Genomic DNA, 12,973 nt, shown 5'->3' with positions numbered 1-12,973 from the left:
CAAATCACCGATCGATGAGAGGTCAATAGAAAGAAGAAAAAAACAGATCGGACGAGATTTCGAATGTCGTTGCTCTGATACCATAATAGCAAAGCTCAGGAAGACGAAGTCGAAATGAGAAATGCTTTTCTTATTATTGATGATTCTGTTACAGAGCGTTTATATAGTAAACGTGACTTCAGTTTAAACCGGTTTACAAACTCAATAACCATTTTACAATTGATTGATATAAACCAAACCAATACAATTGAACCAATTCTCTATATACGTTAATAGCCTTGCTCCTGGTAGGTACAAAGCATCACTTAACCTCTCTACACGTTTTCTTTAATAAAGTGTTTTTGGGAGTTGTCTGTGATTTCTTTTTGTTTGATTTTTTTATGATATTGTGAGATTCTTAGGAACAAGGAACAAGCGGTTGAGAGAATTGAGGAAGATAGAGGGTTTCGAGCTCCATCACTGGTGGAGCTTACGGTTGAGAATTCTGAGCTTACGATTAAAGGTTGCCACTTTTGATTCACGATTTCACTTCCTCTGTTTCAGATCGTTGGTTTGGTTTCTGAAAGCTCTTGATCTGGTGGTTAGGTTATTGGAGGTGTAGAAGATTCCCCATTTGGTTTGTCACCTTTTCTAATTCTCAATCTCTGTTTTGATGATAAAACAATCCAACCCGGATGTGAGCAATGCAGTATCAGTTTGTTTGCTTGGTTTTTCTAATGAAAGCCATGGTCTTTTGTAAAGCTCGTCATAGCTTTTGAGAAAAAGTAAACAACTAATCATTTGTTATATTATGAATCACCTGTTTCAAAAAGTGACGTTAAATTCTTGCAGGTGTTTGGCCAGTGTGTAGTACTAATATGCACCACAATGGATAGCTTAACAGTAACTTTATGATCACATGGTTTGACCCTCTTGCTATATCTCTCTTTCGCCCTGTTAGAACCGAGTTCGGTCAAAACTAGTAAAGAGACGAAGAACTCGTCAATGGGTCTAACAAAGACGGTTTATAGATGAAAGTATCAGAACCGGGTTACAGAGAAAGAGTAAAGAGGAGAACTAGCTGGTGCTCGGAGAGCTGGCCGGGAAACAGTACAAGATAACGGATAGAGAGTAGTGAAAACCCTAGATCTAGCCGCCTAGTAAGTGTGTCAAAGTCATGATCCCTTCTTCGTTTCTTCCCCTTCTCCTTTTATAGCCCACTTTCTGTAGCAGCTCGCCCTAGCGAGTACGTGATCTCGTGGGCTTTGTAATGGGCCGATCTGTGGAGTTATTGGGCCATTCGGCCGAATGCACTGCTTCTGCTCGGCCCGTAGGGCGACTAAGAGCTTAACGTCGTCGTTACTCGTCCACGCACCAATCCTCTGACATACTGGCTCTCTCTATTCGATGGGCTCGTGGGAGATGGGATCCCTCTCCTCCAGTAAGTCCCCCCAGTTCATTCAGAATGATGCAAGCAGTTCTGGATGAACTAAGTTCGAATGGCCCGGAGGATAGGAGATCCATTTTTGGATGAATTTAAGCGCGCCTACTCGCAACACCTGAGGCACCGAGTGAAGCCGAGTTTTTACTCGCCAATGACGGTTGTCTCTTGTTTGTCCTGCGTGTTGCCTTCCTCGACGAGCAACGGGAGGGATGATGTCTGTTTGACGTATCGAGAGGAAAATCTACTTGCCTATTTCAAATGCATTCGCGAGTAAATTTACTCGCCAGACACCGTGCTCCTCTAGTTTGATCGTGTTCGACTCGAGAGTACCGTTACTCGCTGAACCACATCTCTTATTAGTCGGTGAGTCTTCTCGCTTACCATTAGCGTCGCTCCGGAGGTCCGCGTTTGTAGACTGTCGTGGTAGACGAGAGTCTACTCGCCGAGCTGGAGTCTTCTTTCGTGAAAAGGGTTTACTCGCCAAAGTGAGATGTCCCAAGAGGATTGAATTTATTCGTCCAAGGCGAAGTATCGAGTGGTGGAGCTCTGCTCGCATCGGTAGCACGACTCCAACAAAGGAGTGTCTCCTCGCTGGAGATGAAGCATCTGCGAAGGGAAATTTGCTCGCTGAGGAACAGGTGGTCAAGGGGCGAATCTGCTCGCTACAGGCGATGCTCTGCTCGCGTCGGTAACACGGCCCCAATAAAGGAGAATCTCGTCGCTAAAGACGAGGTATCTGGAAAGGCGAATCTGTTCGCTGCAGATGACGTAGCTGAGAAGGGAGGTTTATTCGCCAAGGTAGACCTGCTTCGATGGAGTAGTCGTGCTTCGTCGGAACGGAGAGTTGTAACGGAGCGAGTTTGGTTCCCAAAAATGGCAAATTTGCTCGCTGAAGATAATGCTTCCGCGAGAGAGGTTTGCTCGCTGAAGGTAGTAAGTTCGACGGCGCGACTATATTCGTCATACCGGAGCGTACGGTGGGATGAGCTCTACTCGCTCAAGGTTGGACTGATCTGGAGACTCATCTCGCGGGTCTAAACCGTTTGATGTTCCAAAGTAAACCGGTTGGCTTCGATTTTGGTTTGGTTCGAGCGGACCGGTTTCGATTGAACCGACTTCTGGTTCGATGAATTGCTAGGGTTTCGCGACTCAAACCTTCGGGCTTTTAGGCCCACCTAGGCGTTTTTAGGCCTTTTTAGGCGTAATGATGGTGCATCGAGATGTGTGCCCAGGCTTTACTATAAATGGGAGTCTTTTCCTGATGAAGATTCATTCTTCTGCATTGTCTCAGGTACTACTTTCTCTCTCTTTTTTATTCTTTTTTTTATTAGTTTCTCTCTCTAAGTCCGTTTCCGGGAGTAGATATGTTTCTTTTTGTGCGCTTGGTCGATACCATGACGTCTGGGAAGCGGTTATCGCGAGAAGAGAAAGGGAAATCGATAGCCACAGCTTCGGTGGCGACTGGAGGCGATTCCGGGGACGGGAGTCCGCTAGAGGAATTCAGTCTATTGCATCGCGACGCGATGAGGGATACTGTCGGTATGACTCGATCAAAGACTTTTAGTCGCTGATGCGCATAAGTTGTTCCGCGAGGAGAGAAGCGTCCCTGTCGTCATCGGGGAGGGAGAGAGTTCGACTCGGGTGGATCCGGGGATTGAAGTCCCGGGCGAGCCAGCGGTTCCTAAAGAAAGCGCTCGGAGAAGGAAGAGGAAACGAGTTGTTCAATCGAAGATTCCTCGCTCGTGGCTTCCGGATTTACAACATTGTAGGCCGACGTGCTACCATCCAGGAGAGTTATTTGAGGAGCTTCCTGCGCTTCCTCCCGAATCCCTTCGCAGTCCTTATGTGGAGGGGCAGGAATGGGACAGAATCGCAGGAACGTACTCTACTCATAACAGTGTGAGGGAAGTGCTGCGAGAAAGCGGAGGAGTCGGGGTGACTTACTTGATTCCTAACAGTCAGCAGAGACCGTGGTCTCCTCCAGTTGGCTATCAGTGCTTGTATGAGTCTTACTTTCAGGAGGATACGAAACTGTGGTTCCCAATTCCGCACGTGGTGACTTCCTATGCTTTCCGACGGGTTGTTGCCATCAGTCAGTTTGTTAATGGGTCTTATCGGATTGCTGTTGCATTGATGATGGTCGCCGCTGAGATTAACATTTCTTTGAGTGTGAGGACGTTTGAAGAGTTGACATCGGTGAGGGCTCTGAGACCCGGATTGTTCTCGTTGAAGATGCGTCCAAGCTATAACATCTTTAGCGGTCACCCGAACAAGACTAAGAACTGGCGGCGATCCTATTTCTTCGTCAAGTCAGATGAATATGCTTTTGCGGAGCCTCCGAATGATGATTATCGTGTTATGTGGAACCTTAGACTCGGTAGTTAGCGAATTGCTATACTTGGTTTTTGCTTCGTTAGTCGCCTAACCATTACCTTTGTGTTTTTTTTTGTTTTTTTTGCAGTCAGCCATCCGAACACGATCGCGTATCCGGAAAACTTCTTTGAAGACGCTCAGGCTCTCGCTACGACGAGTCATCGTCGCTGGCCTGATCTCAGTCAAGAGTGGACACGTCATTCCCAGGATCGTGCCTTACGAGGTGGTGTTCGCGTTTGCTTGTTTGCTTCTTACTCCTTCCTTTGCTGGTTCTGACTTGAGTTCTTCTCTTTCTTCTTTTGCAGAGACTTACTGGATATCTAACCAAGCTCCGATCATCAACCGAAAAAGGAAGAGGCGATTGTCACTCTTTACTAGGAAACAGCAGGGGTTACTCAACAAGGCTAGGGAAATGGATGGAGTCCCGGACTTAAGCGCTCTCCTGAAGGGACAACTAAAGCTTTTGGCGACTAAGGATAAGGCCCCTTCTTCCAGCGCTGGCGCTGATCCTGCTTCTGCTAGGACTTCTCTTCCGACTGATCCGGAAGTTCAGGAACGACTCCCCGAGGTAGGAGCTTCCGATCCGGGGTCCGCAGCTGGTTCCGCTGAAAACAAGAGGAGAAAGAAGAAATCGGGGAAGAAGAGGGCTCGTGATGAGTCTGCGAGCAACGAAACGGAGGTGGCTGCTGATGTGGTAAACCAGCATGACCCCGATCCGTCTGAGGGAACTGCCCCATCTGAGTCCCTTGATAAGAAGAAGAGGAGGAAGAAGAAGAAGGATGCCGAGAACTCTGTCGCGTCGCGGGACGGCATCGTTGATCCTTCTCTTGGAGTACAATCTGAGGGAATCCTGGAGGAGCCTTCTGTTCTCGCCAACTCTCCTCCCCGTGATGAAGTTCTTCTCCGAAAAGATGCTTCCGATGCTTTGGGGCAGTCGGGAGGAAGTCCTAAGAAGAAGAAGAGTAAGGATGTGGCGGGACCTCTCAGTAGCGTGCAAAGCGCACCACAGCTCGGCGGATCAGCCGGTGGGAACTTCCCGGTGAGAGGGTTGGCTCCGGATTTCAGGGATCGGATCAGCTTTTCCTATGACGAGAGGATGCCATTGATTCTGAATCCTCCGCGATGTGCTGAGTTGACTCGCCAAATTCGAGGAGATCCTGTTGGTCTGCCTCCGGTGGAAGAGCTTACGTTCAAGGAGCTGTACGCCGAAGCTGCATGTTCGAGCAAGCGGGTAATTAACGAGCTTCCATTTTTCCCTTTGATCTTTTTTAAGTATATATTTTTTATTATTCTTTCTAAGTCAAGAACATGGCTTTTTCCAGAATGAAGCAAACATGAACTTGCTTGTCGCGGCGTATGAAGGGGAGTTGAGACGCACTGTAGTTCAGTTGGCAGCGGCGGAGAAGCTTGCGAGGGTGCGGCAGCTCGCGATCGATCGCGTAAAGGGGGAGCTCAAGGAGGCCAAGGACAAAGCCATCGAGGATAAGGAGATCCTCCGAGAGCAGTTCGAGAAACTCGAGGGGAAACTGAAGTCTTCTCAATCCGTAAAGAAGAAGTTGAGTGACGAGAACGCGGCTCTGAATAAGAAGATCGCGGCTCTAGAAGAACATAATGCGTCCATCTCCGCGGAATTGTCTTCAGAGGGAAAGCGGCTTAGGGACTCCCGAATTCACGAGGTTACTCAGGAGAGGGTGAGGGTTCTGAGTGCGATAATCGCCAAGGCTAACGTCCGCTTCAACAACATCCGGGACTGCGAATCTGGTCGAGGTGAATTCGACCTAGCCCGCAACCTTTACGGGCAAGCGATGGGAACGAAGAAGTGTATTGAGATGATCTTGAATAGCGGCTCTCCGCTCACGCAGGAGCACGTCGATTTCTTCGCTGCGCAGGAGAAACAATATGAGGCGGAGGTTGCCCGACTTGCAGTAAAACCTATCCCGGAGTCTGATCTTTCGCTGGCGCCTCTAGTTCTTCCATCTCAGTATGTTGACGAAGATGCTTTAGCGTCGCTTGATCTGTTTGGATCTAACATGAGTGTGATGAACTCTGATGCTGTGGCTCTTCTTCAGCGAAACCGAGCTTCCTGCTAAGACCGCTACTCCAAGTAGAGTCGTCGAAACCGAGTCCTCTGCTAAAGGTCCCCCGTTCATGATTTCTGATGGGTCTTTAAGCGAGGAGGAAGGCGGGATCGGTGATTCACCTTCTCCTCTTCTCGTTAATAACGAAGTAGAAGCAGGAGGGAAGACGATGGATGCAGAGGCCGCTGGCGAGAGCGGTGGAGGAGCGAAGGATGCGGCTGATCTTGCTGGAGGGGAGGGCGCGACTGATCCTGTTGGGGCAAAAGATCGGACTGATCTGGAGACTCATCCCGAGGGTCGCGAGCCTTGACTCTCTTTGTGTGTTGTAATATTATTTACTTACTCTCTTTTTTGGTTAGGGTCCCGTCGTTGTGACGTAGCTTGATCCTTTTCTTTTTCCATTCGGATATTGTCGCTTGTCTTTTTTCTTCAAAATTAGCTGCGGGACTGTGGCCGCCTTTCGGATATTGTTGCTTTGCCCTTTTTTATCGACTTATTCTCTCTTGCTTATGATGCTTCGTGAAGTTTTTTATAGTTGACTCTTCCTTGCGTATGATGCTTCCATCCAGAAACTAGCTTTGGTTGCTGAAAAACTCTTAAGGCAAGAAAGAGATGTTCAGCTGCAATTATGCTCGCTGAAAGCAGGAAGTCTTCTGCAGGCGAGTTTATTCGCCGAATCAGAGTCTTCCGAATCGCGTTTTGGCTCGCTGAACCCGAGTTCAATTGCCAACTCTCATTACTAATCTGGGTTCACGAGCTAGTTCGAAGTACACTTGATAGGCGCACCCTTAGGAGGTTCAACGATGCCGTTATCCAGCGCGACGGTATTATCGCCATCTTTCTTTTTATTTGCGTAAGGCAAGGGGCTTCTCTGGAGTCAATTTTGCTCGCTGAAGTAACGTGCTTCTTCGAATTGCGAATTAATTCGCTAAAGGCAGGGAGCCTTTCCAGAGGCGATTTCATTCGCCAAGGTAGGCCTGCTCAAATCGTGATTTAATTCGCTGATTTTGCCAGTGATCTCGGCTTGATTTGTATGGTTTGGTTATAGCTGCACCGGTTAAGGCTGCCTACGTACCTCAAAAAGGATCAAGCCATTCGTAGTACGTTGGAGTCGGGTAAGAGTGACGCGGGGGGTGCACTTACTCGACTCTTTTTTTTTGTTTTGTTATGTTATAGCTGCACCGGTTAAGGCTGCCTACGTACCTCTGAGGAGGATCAAGCCATTCGTAGTTCGTTTTTTTTGTTTTGTTTTTTTTTTTTTTTTTTTTACAATCGTATAAGAGTGGTCTTGAAGGCGCACTTACACGATTGTTCTGTTACTGAATGAAGTGTGTCCAGCGCCTGCTGAGCAGCATCTGAGTTTAGGCGGAGTAACGCTTAAGGTGCATGGAATTCCATGCTCGAGGGACTGCTTCACCGGTTGACGTTTCTAGACGGTAAACCCCAGGTTTGATTACTTGCGTGATCTTGTATGGCCCCTCCCAGTTGGTGCCGAGCTTACCAGCTTTCCACTCCTTAGTGTTTTCAAATACTTTTCTGAGAACAAGATCTCCTTGTTCGAGAGGGCGCGACTTGACCTTTTGGTTATAGTAACGCTCAATTTGATGTTGATAATTCTGGATTCGGAGCAGGGCTTGATCGCGGTATTCCTCGATTGCGTCAAGGGCGTCAAGTAGCATACTTTGATTGAGATCAACGTGCTGAGGCATTCGGGACCTGCGGAGACTGGTGACGTTAACTTCTGCGGGAGCCATTGCTTCAACGCAGTAAGCCATAGAGAATGGGGTACATTTGGTCGCGGAACGCGGCGTGGTGCGGTGAGACCAAAGGATGCCGTCCAACTCGTCAGCCCAGCAACCCTTTTTCAAGTCGAGTCGTTTCTTTAGTCCGTCGATAATCGTTCGGTTAGACGACTCAGCTTGGCCGTTACTTTGCGGGTATCGCGGCGTTGCGGTGTTCAGACGGATTCGCCATTTGTCGCAGAAATCGCGGAACTGATGAGAGATAAATTGCGATATGTTGTCTGTCACTATCTCGTAGGGGAGACCATGACGGCAGATGATGTTGCGCCATACGAACTTCTGAACTTCCTTGTCTGTAACGCTCGCGAAGGCTTCTGCTTCGATCCATTTGGTGAAATAATCAGTAAGGACAAGGACGAAACGCTTTTTTCGTGAATTTGGCATTGGCCCGATAATATCCATTGCCCAACGCATGAAAGGGTACGGTGCCGTGAGAGTACGCAACTGCTCGGTGGGGCAGTGGATAGTAGGTGCATGTCGTTGGCATTTATCGCAGCGTTTGGCATATGATTCGCAGTCAGCGTTGAGAGTAGGCCAGTAAAAGCCTTGGCTTCGAACTTTGAGTGCTAGGGCTCGTCCGCCAGAATGATTACCCGCCGCGCCTTCATGGTTTTCTGCCATGACAAGTCGCGTTTCGTCGCCGGAAATGCATTTCAGGATGACCTTGTTGGCATTCCAACGGTGCAGTTCGCCATCGATAACAACGTAATGGGCGCTGCGTGCCTTCAGTCATCTCGCCAGCCACCTATCCTCAGGGAGACTGCCATGCGCTAAATAGTTGATCAGATCGGTGCGCCAGTCAGGAGTTTCGTCGGACGAGGGATCGATGTCCATATCGTCGCCGACAGCCACTGCAGCGACGGAGGCGGTGCTGACGTCGGTTTTTGCGATGCTGGGGCTTTCGATCCGGTGAATGGGAATTGTCCGCTTGATCTGATTGTGTAGCTTACTTCCAAGGGCCGCCAGATCGTCAGCGCAAACGTTCTCTCCTCTCGGAACTTTGGTGAGTTCGAAAAATTCGAAGTCTTTAGCGAGGTCCTGAACGAGCTTGAGGTATGCGTCCATACGCGCATTGTGAGCATCGTACTCGCCATTATATTGACTGGCGACGAGCTGGGAATCGCAGTAGGCGCTGAGACGTTTGGCTTTGACTGTTTTGGCGAGACGCAGACCAGCGAGGAGGGACTCGTATTCAGCCTCGTTGTTGGAGGCATGGAAGCCGAAGCTAAAAGATTGTCTTATTAGCTCGCCTGTTGGAGATTGAAGTTGAACGCCGGATCCTTTGTTGGTGGAGGAGCCGTCAACGTGCAGAATCCAGTTGCGAGACGAGACGGCAAGATCCTGTTCGAGTTCAGGTGTGAGCTCGATCAGAAAATCAGCGAGGACTTGGGACTTCGCTGCTGTCCGGTTCTTTTATACGATATCGTGCTCGCTAAGCTCCATCGACCACTTCGTTAGTCGGCGAGAGTGGTTGGCGTTCTGCATGATTGTTCGTAGGGGCTGATTGGAGAGAACTTCTACCGTGTGAGACTGGAAGTATGGACGAAGTTTTCTCGCCGAGTGTACCACTGCGAGCGCCATTTTTTCTAGGGTGGGATAGCGGGTTTCGGCTTCGGTCATGCGTTTGCTTGTGTAGAAGATGGGTTTTTGCTCTCCCCGATCTTCACGGATGAGCACGCTGCTGACGGCGATAGGCGTAATGGCGATGTAGAGGGTGAGAATGTCACCTGCTTCCGGTTTTGAGAGGACTGGAGGGGTAGTCAGATATTGCTTGAGTTGGCCAAAGGCTTCCTCGCATTTGTCGTCCCAAATGAATCTTTTGTTTCCTCGCAGCAACTCGAAAAAAGGGAGACATTTGTCGGTAGACCGCGAAATGAACCTGTTGAGCGCTGCTATTCTGCTGGTGAGGCGTTGCACTTCGCGGCTGTTCTTTGGACTTGGGAGATCGAGGATCGCCGATATTTGCTTGGGATTAGCTTCGATACCTCTCTGAGTGACGATGTACCCGAGAAATTCGCCAAACGTGACGCCAAACGTGCATTTGGTCGGGTTAAGTTTCATACCGTACTCATTGAGTGTTGTGAAGCAGTCCTGGAGGTGCGTTAGATGATCTTCGGCGCGGAGCGACTTTACCAGCATGTCGTCGATGTAGACTTCCATCGTGGAACCCAGTTTATCGGCGAACATGCGGTTGACGAGGCGCTGGTAGGTTGCTCCGGCGTTCTTGAGACCGAATGGCATTACCTTGTAACAGTAAGTTCCCCTATCAGTGATGAACGCTGTTTTCTCCCGGTCGTCAGGGTGCATCATGATCTGATTGTACCCAGAGAACGCGTCCATGAATGTCAGGAGGGCGTTCCCAGCGGTCGATTCGACAAGACGATCGATTGCGCCTACTCGCAACACCTGAGGCACCGAGTGAAGCCGAGTTTTTACTCGCCAATGACGGTTGTCTCTTGTTTGTCCTGCGTGTTGCCTTCCTCGACGAGCAACGGGAGGGATGATGTCTGTTTGACGTATCGAGAGGAAAATCTACTTGCCTATTTCAAATGCATTCGCGAGTAAATTTACTCGCCAGACACCGTGCTCCTCTAGTTTGATCGTGTTCGACTCGAGAGTACCGTTACTCGCTGAACCACATCTCTTATTAGTCGGTGAGTCTTCTCGCTTACCATTAGCGTCTCTCCGGAGGTCCGCGTTTGTAGACTGTCGTGGTAGACGAGAGTCTACTCGCCGAGCTGGAGTCTTCTTTCGTGAAAAGGGTTTACTCGCCAAAGTGAGATGTCCCAAGAGGATTGAATTTATTCGTCCAAGGCGAAGTATCGAGTGGTGGAGCTCTGCTCGCATCGGTAGCACGACTCCAACAAAGGAGTGTCTCCTCGCTGGAGATGAAGCATCTGCGAAGGGAAATTTGCTCGCTGAGGAACAGGTGGTCAAGGGGCGAATCTGCTCGCTACAGGCGATGCTCTGCTCGCGTCGGTAACACGGCCCCAATAAAGGAGAATCTCGTCGCTAAAGACGAGGTATCTGGAAAGGCGAATCTGTTCGCTGCAGATGACGTAGCTGAGAAGGGAGGTTTATTCGCCAAGGTAGACCTGCTTCGATGGAGTAGTCGTGCTTCGTCGGAACGGAGAGTTGTAACGGAGCGAGTTTGGTTCCCAAAAATGGCAAATTTGCTCGCTGAAGATAATGCTTCTGCGAGAGAGGTTTGCTCGCTGAAGGTAGTAAGTTCGACGGCGCGACTATATTCGTCATACCGGAGCGTACGGTGGGATGAGCTCTACTCGCTCAAGGTTGGACTGATCTGAAGACTCATCTCGCGGGTCTAAACCGTTTGATGTTCCAAAGTAAACCGGTTGGCTTCGATTTTGGTTTGGTTCGAGCGGACCGGTTTCGATTGAACCGACTTCTGGTTCGATGAATTGCTAGGGTTTCGCGACTCAAACCTTCGGGCTTTTAGGCCCACCTAGGCGTTTTTAGGCCTTTTTAGGCGTAATGATGGTGCATCGAGATGTGTGCCCAGGCTTTACTATAAATGGGAGTCTTTTCCTGATGAAGATTCATTCTTCTGCATTGTCTCAGGTACTACTTTCTCTCTCTTTTTTATTCTTTTTTTTATTAGTTTCTCTCTCTAAGTCCGTTTCCGGGAGTAGATATGTTTCTTTTTGTGCGCTTGGTCGATACCATGACGTCTGGGAAGCGGTTATCGCGAGAAGAGAAAGGGAAATCGATAGCCACAGCTTCGGTGGCGACTGGAGGCGATTCCGGGGACGGGAGTCCGCTAGAGGAATTCAGTCTATTGCATCGCGACGCGATGAGGCATACTGTCGGTATGACTCTCGATCAAAGACTTTTAGTCGCTGATGCGCATAGGTTGTTCCGCGAGGAGAGAAGCGTCCCTGTCGTCATCGGGGAGGGAGAGAGTTCGACTCGGGTGGATCCGGGGATTGAAGTCCCGGGCGAGCCAGCGGTTCCTAAAGAAAGCGCTCGGAGAAGGAAGAGGAAACGAGTTGTTCAATCGAAGATTCCTCGCTCGTGGCTTCCGGATTTACAACATTGTAGGCCGACGTGCTACCATCCAGGAGAGTTATTTGAGGAGCTTCCTGCGCTTCCTCCCGAATCCCTTCGCAGTCCTTATGTGGAGGGGCAGGAATGGGACAGAATCGCAGGAACGTACTCTACTCATAACAGTGTGAGGGAAGTGCTGCGAGAAAGCGGAGGAGTCGGGGTGACTTACTTGATTCCTAACAGTCAGCAGAGACCGTGGTCTCCTCCAGTTGGCTATCAGTGCTTGTATGAGTCTTACTTTCAGGAGGATACGAAACTTTGACAATCAAGCATAGATGTTCCGGGAGGAGTTGGTTCGACCATCAAACCACCCGAGAAGCAACACAGATATACGTTCATTGTTCGAAGCATATCTTCTAAACCATGATGTTTCTTCGCTTGAAACCACTTGGAGAATGTGCTCAACGCAATTATGGAACTCCTCGAAGAAGAATCAGATCATTTTGGAGTTTATCTTTGTTCTTCTTTTCTCTGAGTGAGAGAGAGTTCTTTAGCTAGTTCATCGGTTTGAACCGGCTTGTTGATTTGGTGGTCAGCCAATCATCTTTGTGTGTTATTTGGTGGTTAGCCAACGCACTACATCCGTTCTTTGGTGGTTAGCCTTCGATCGTTGGTATATCAAGAGTCATTCCGCACCTCTTGACGATCCTATCAATCCATCCCAGTTCCAGAAGTTCCTTCGACTTCTCGGTTCATATCCAACATCCGGCCAAAGCCATCCTTCCCGATTTTGGGTTTATCAAGTGGTATCAGAGCCACTCTTCCGGTAACTCTATTTCTATCCATTTTTCTCATCTTCCATTTTCTTTAAACACTTCTTCTTCTACCTTTCTTGAACCCGGGCCCCTCATTACCATCCACCATATAAAAAAAAAAAAAAAACAGAAAAGAGAAAAAAAAAAAAGAAAAAAAATCCGATTAAAAAAAAAGAAAAGGTTTCGAAGATTCAAAGATTCAAAGTTTGTTTTTTTGTGGATTGGTGGTGGAAGAGTAAGCCTGCTGGCCGAAGAGAAATCCGGCCTTTGAGGTGGTTAAGGCGGGTTCCCCTTTGAAATCTCTTATCTTTCTATCTTAAACCTTTGATCTTGCTTGGATTTGCCTATTGGGATTCTTTGATCTGTTCTCTTAGAACTTTGAGTATAAACCTTGTGTGATCACCATAAAATCTGAGAGAAAACACTTGTGTGGGTGAGGATCAAACACTTGAGAGTGTGAGATTTTTTATCTAA

At 48.7% G+C, this 12,973-nt stretch overlaps 1 protein-coding gene across 4 annotated transcripts in view; it reads left to right on the top strand.

Moving 5' to 3' along the window:
• Positions 1 to 310: 310 nt before the first annotated feature.
• The window catches only part of LOC130500338 (uncharacterized), a 28,411-nt gene continuing 15,748 nt past the window's right edge, over positions 311 to 12,973 (top strand). Inside the window, exons 1-5 of one of the 4 annotated variants that reach the window (XM_056995281.1) lie at positions 311 to 502; positions 586 to 616; positions 3,885 to 4,019; positions 4,102 to 5,027; positions 5,119 to 12,647. In XM_056995281.1, the coding sequence (XP_056851261.1) occupies positions 4,209 to 5,027; positions 5,119 to 5,886 (1,587 nt within the window). In that variant the 5' untranslated portion in view covers positions 311 to 502; positions 586 to 616; positions 3,885 to 4,019; positions 4,102 to 4,208 and the 3' untranslated portion in view covers positions 5,887 to 12,647. Of the gene's footprint in view, positions 503 to 585; positions 765 to 831; positions 3,820 to 3,884; positions 4,020 to 4,101; positions 5,028 to 5,118; positions 12,648 to 12,973 lie in introns of those variants that run through there. The other 3 variants (XR_008938950.1, XR_008938949.1, XM_056995280.1) reach the window with 3 other exon arrangements.

Source organism: Raphanus sativus, chromosome 9, assembly GCF_000801105.2.
Source record: "Raphanus sativus cultivar WK10039 chromosome 9, ASM80110v3, whole genome shotgun sequence".
Taxonomy (NCBI): domain Eukaryota; kingdom Viridiplantae; phylum Streptophyta; class Magnoliopsida; order Brassicales; family Brassicaceae; genus Raphanus; species Raphanus sativus.
This window is presented reverse-complemented; position numbering and strand designations above follow the sequence as displayed.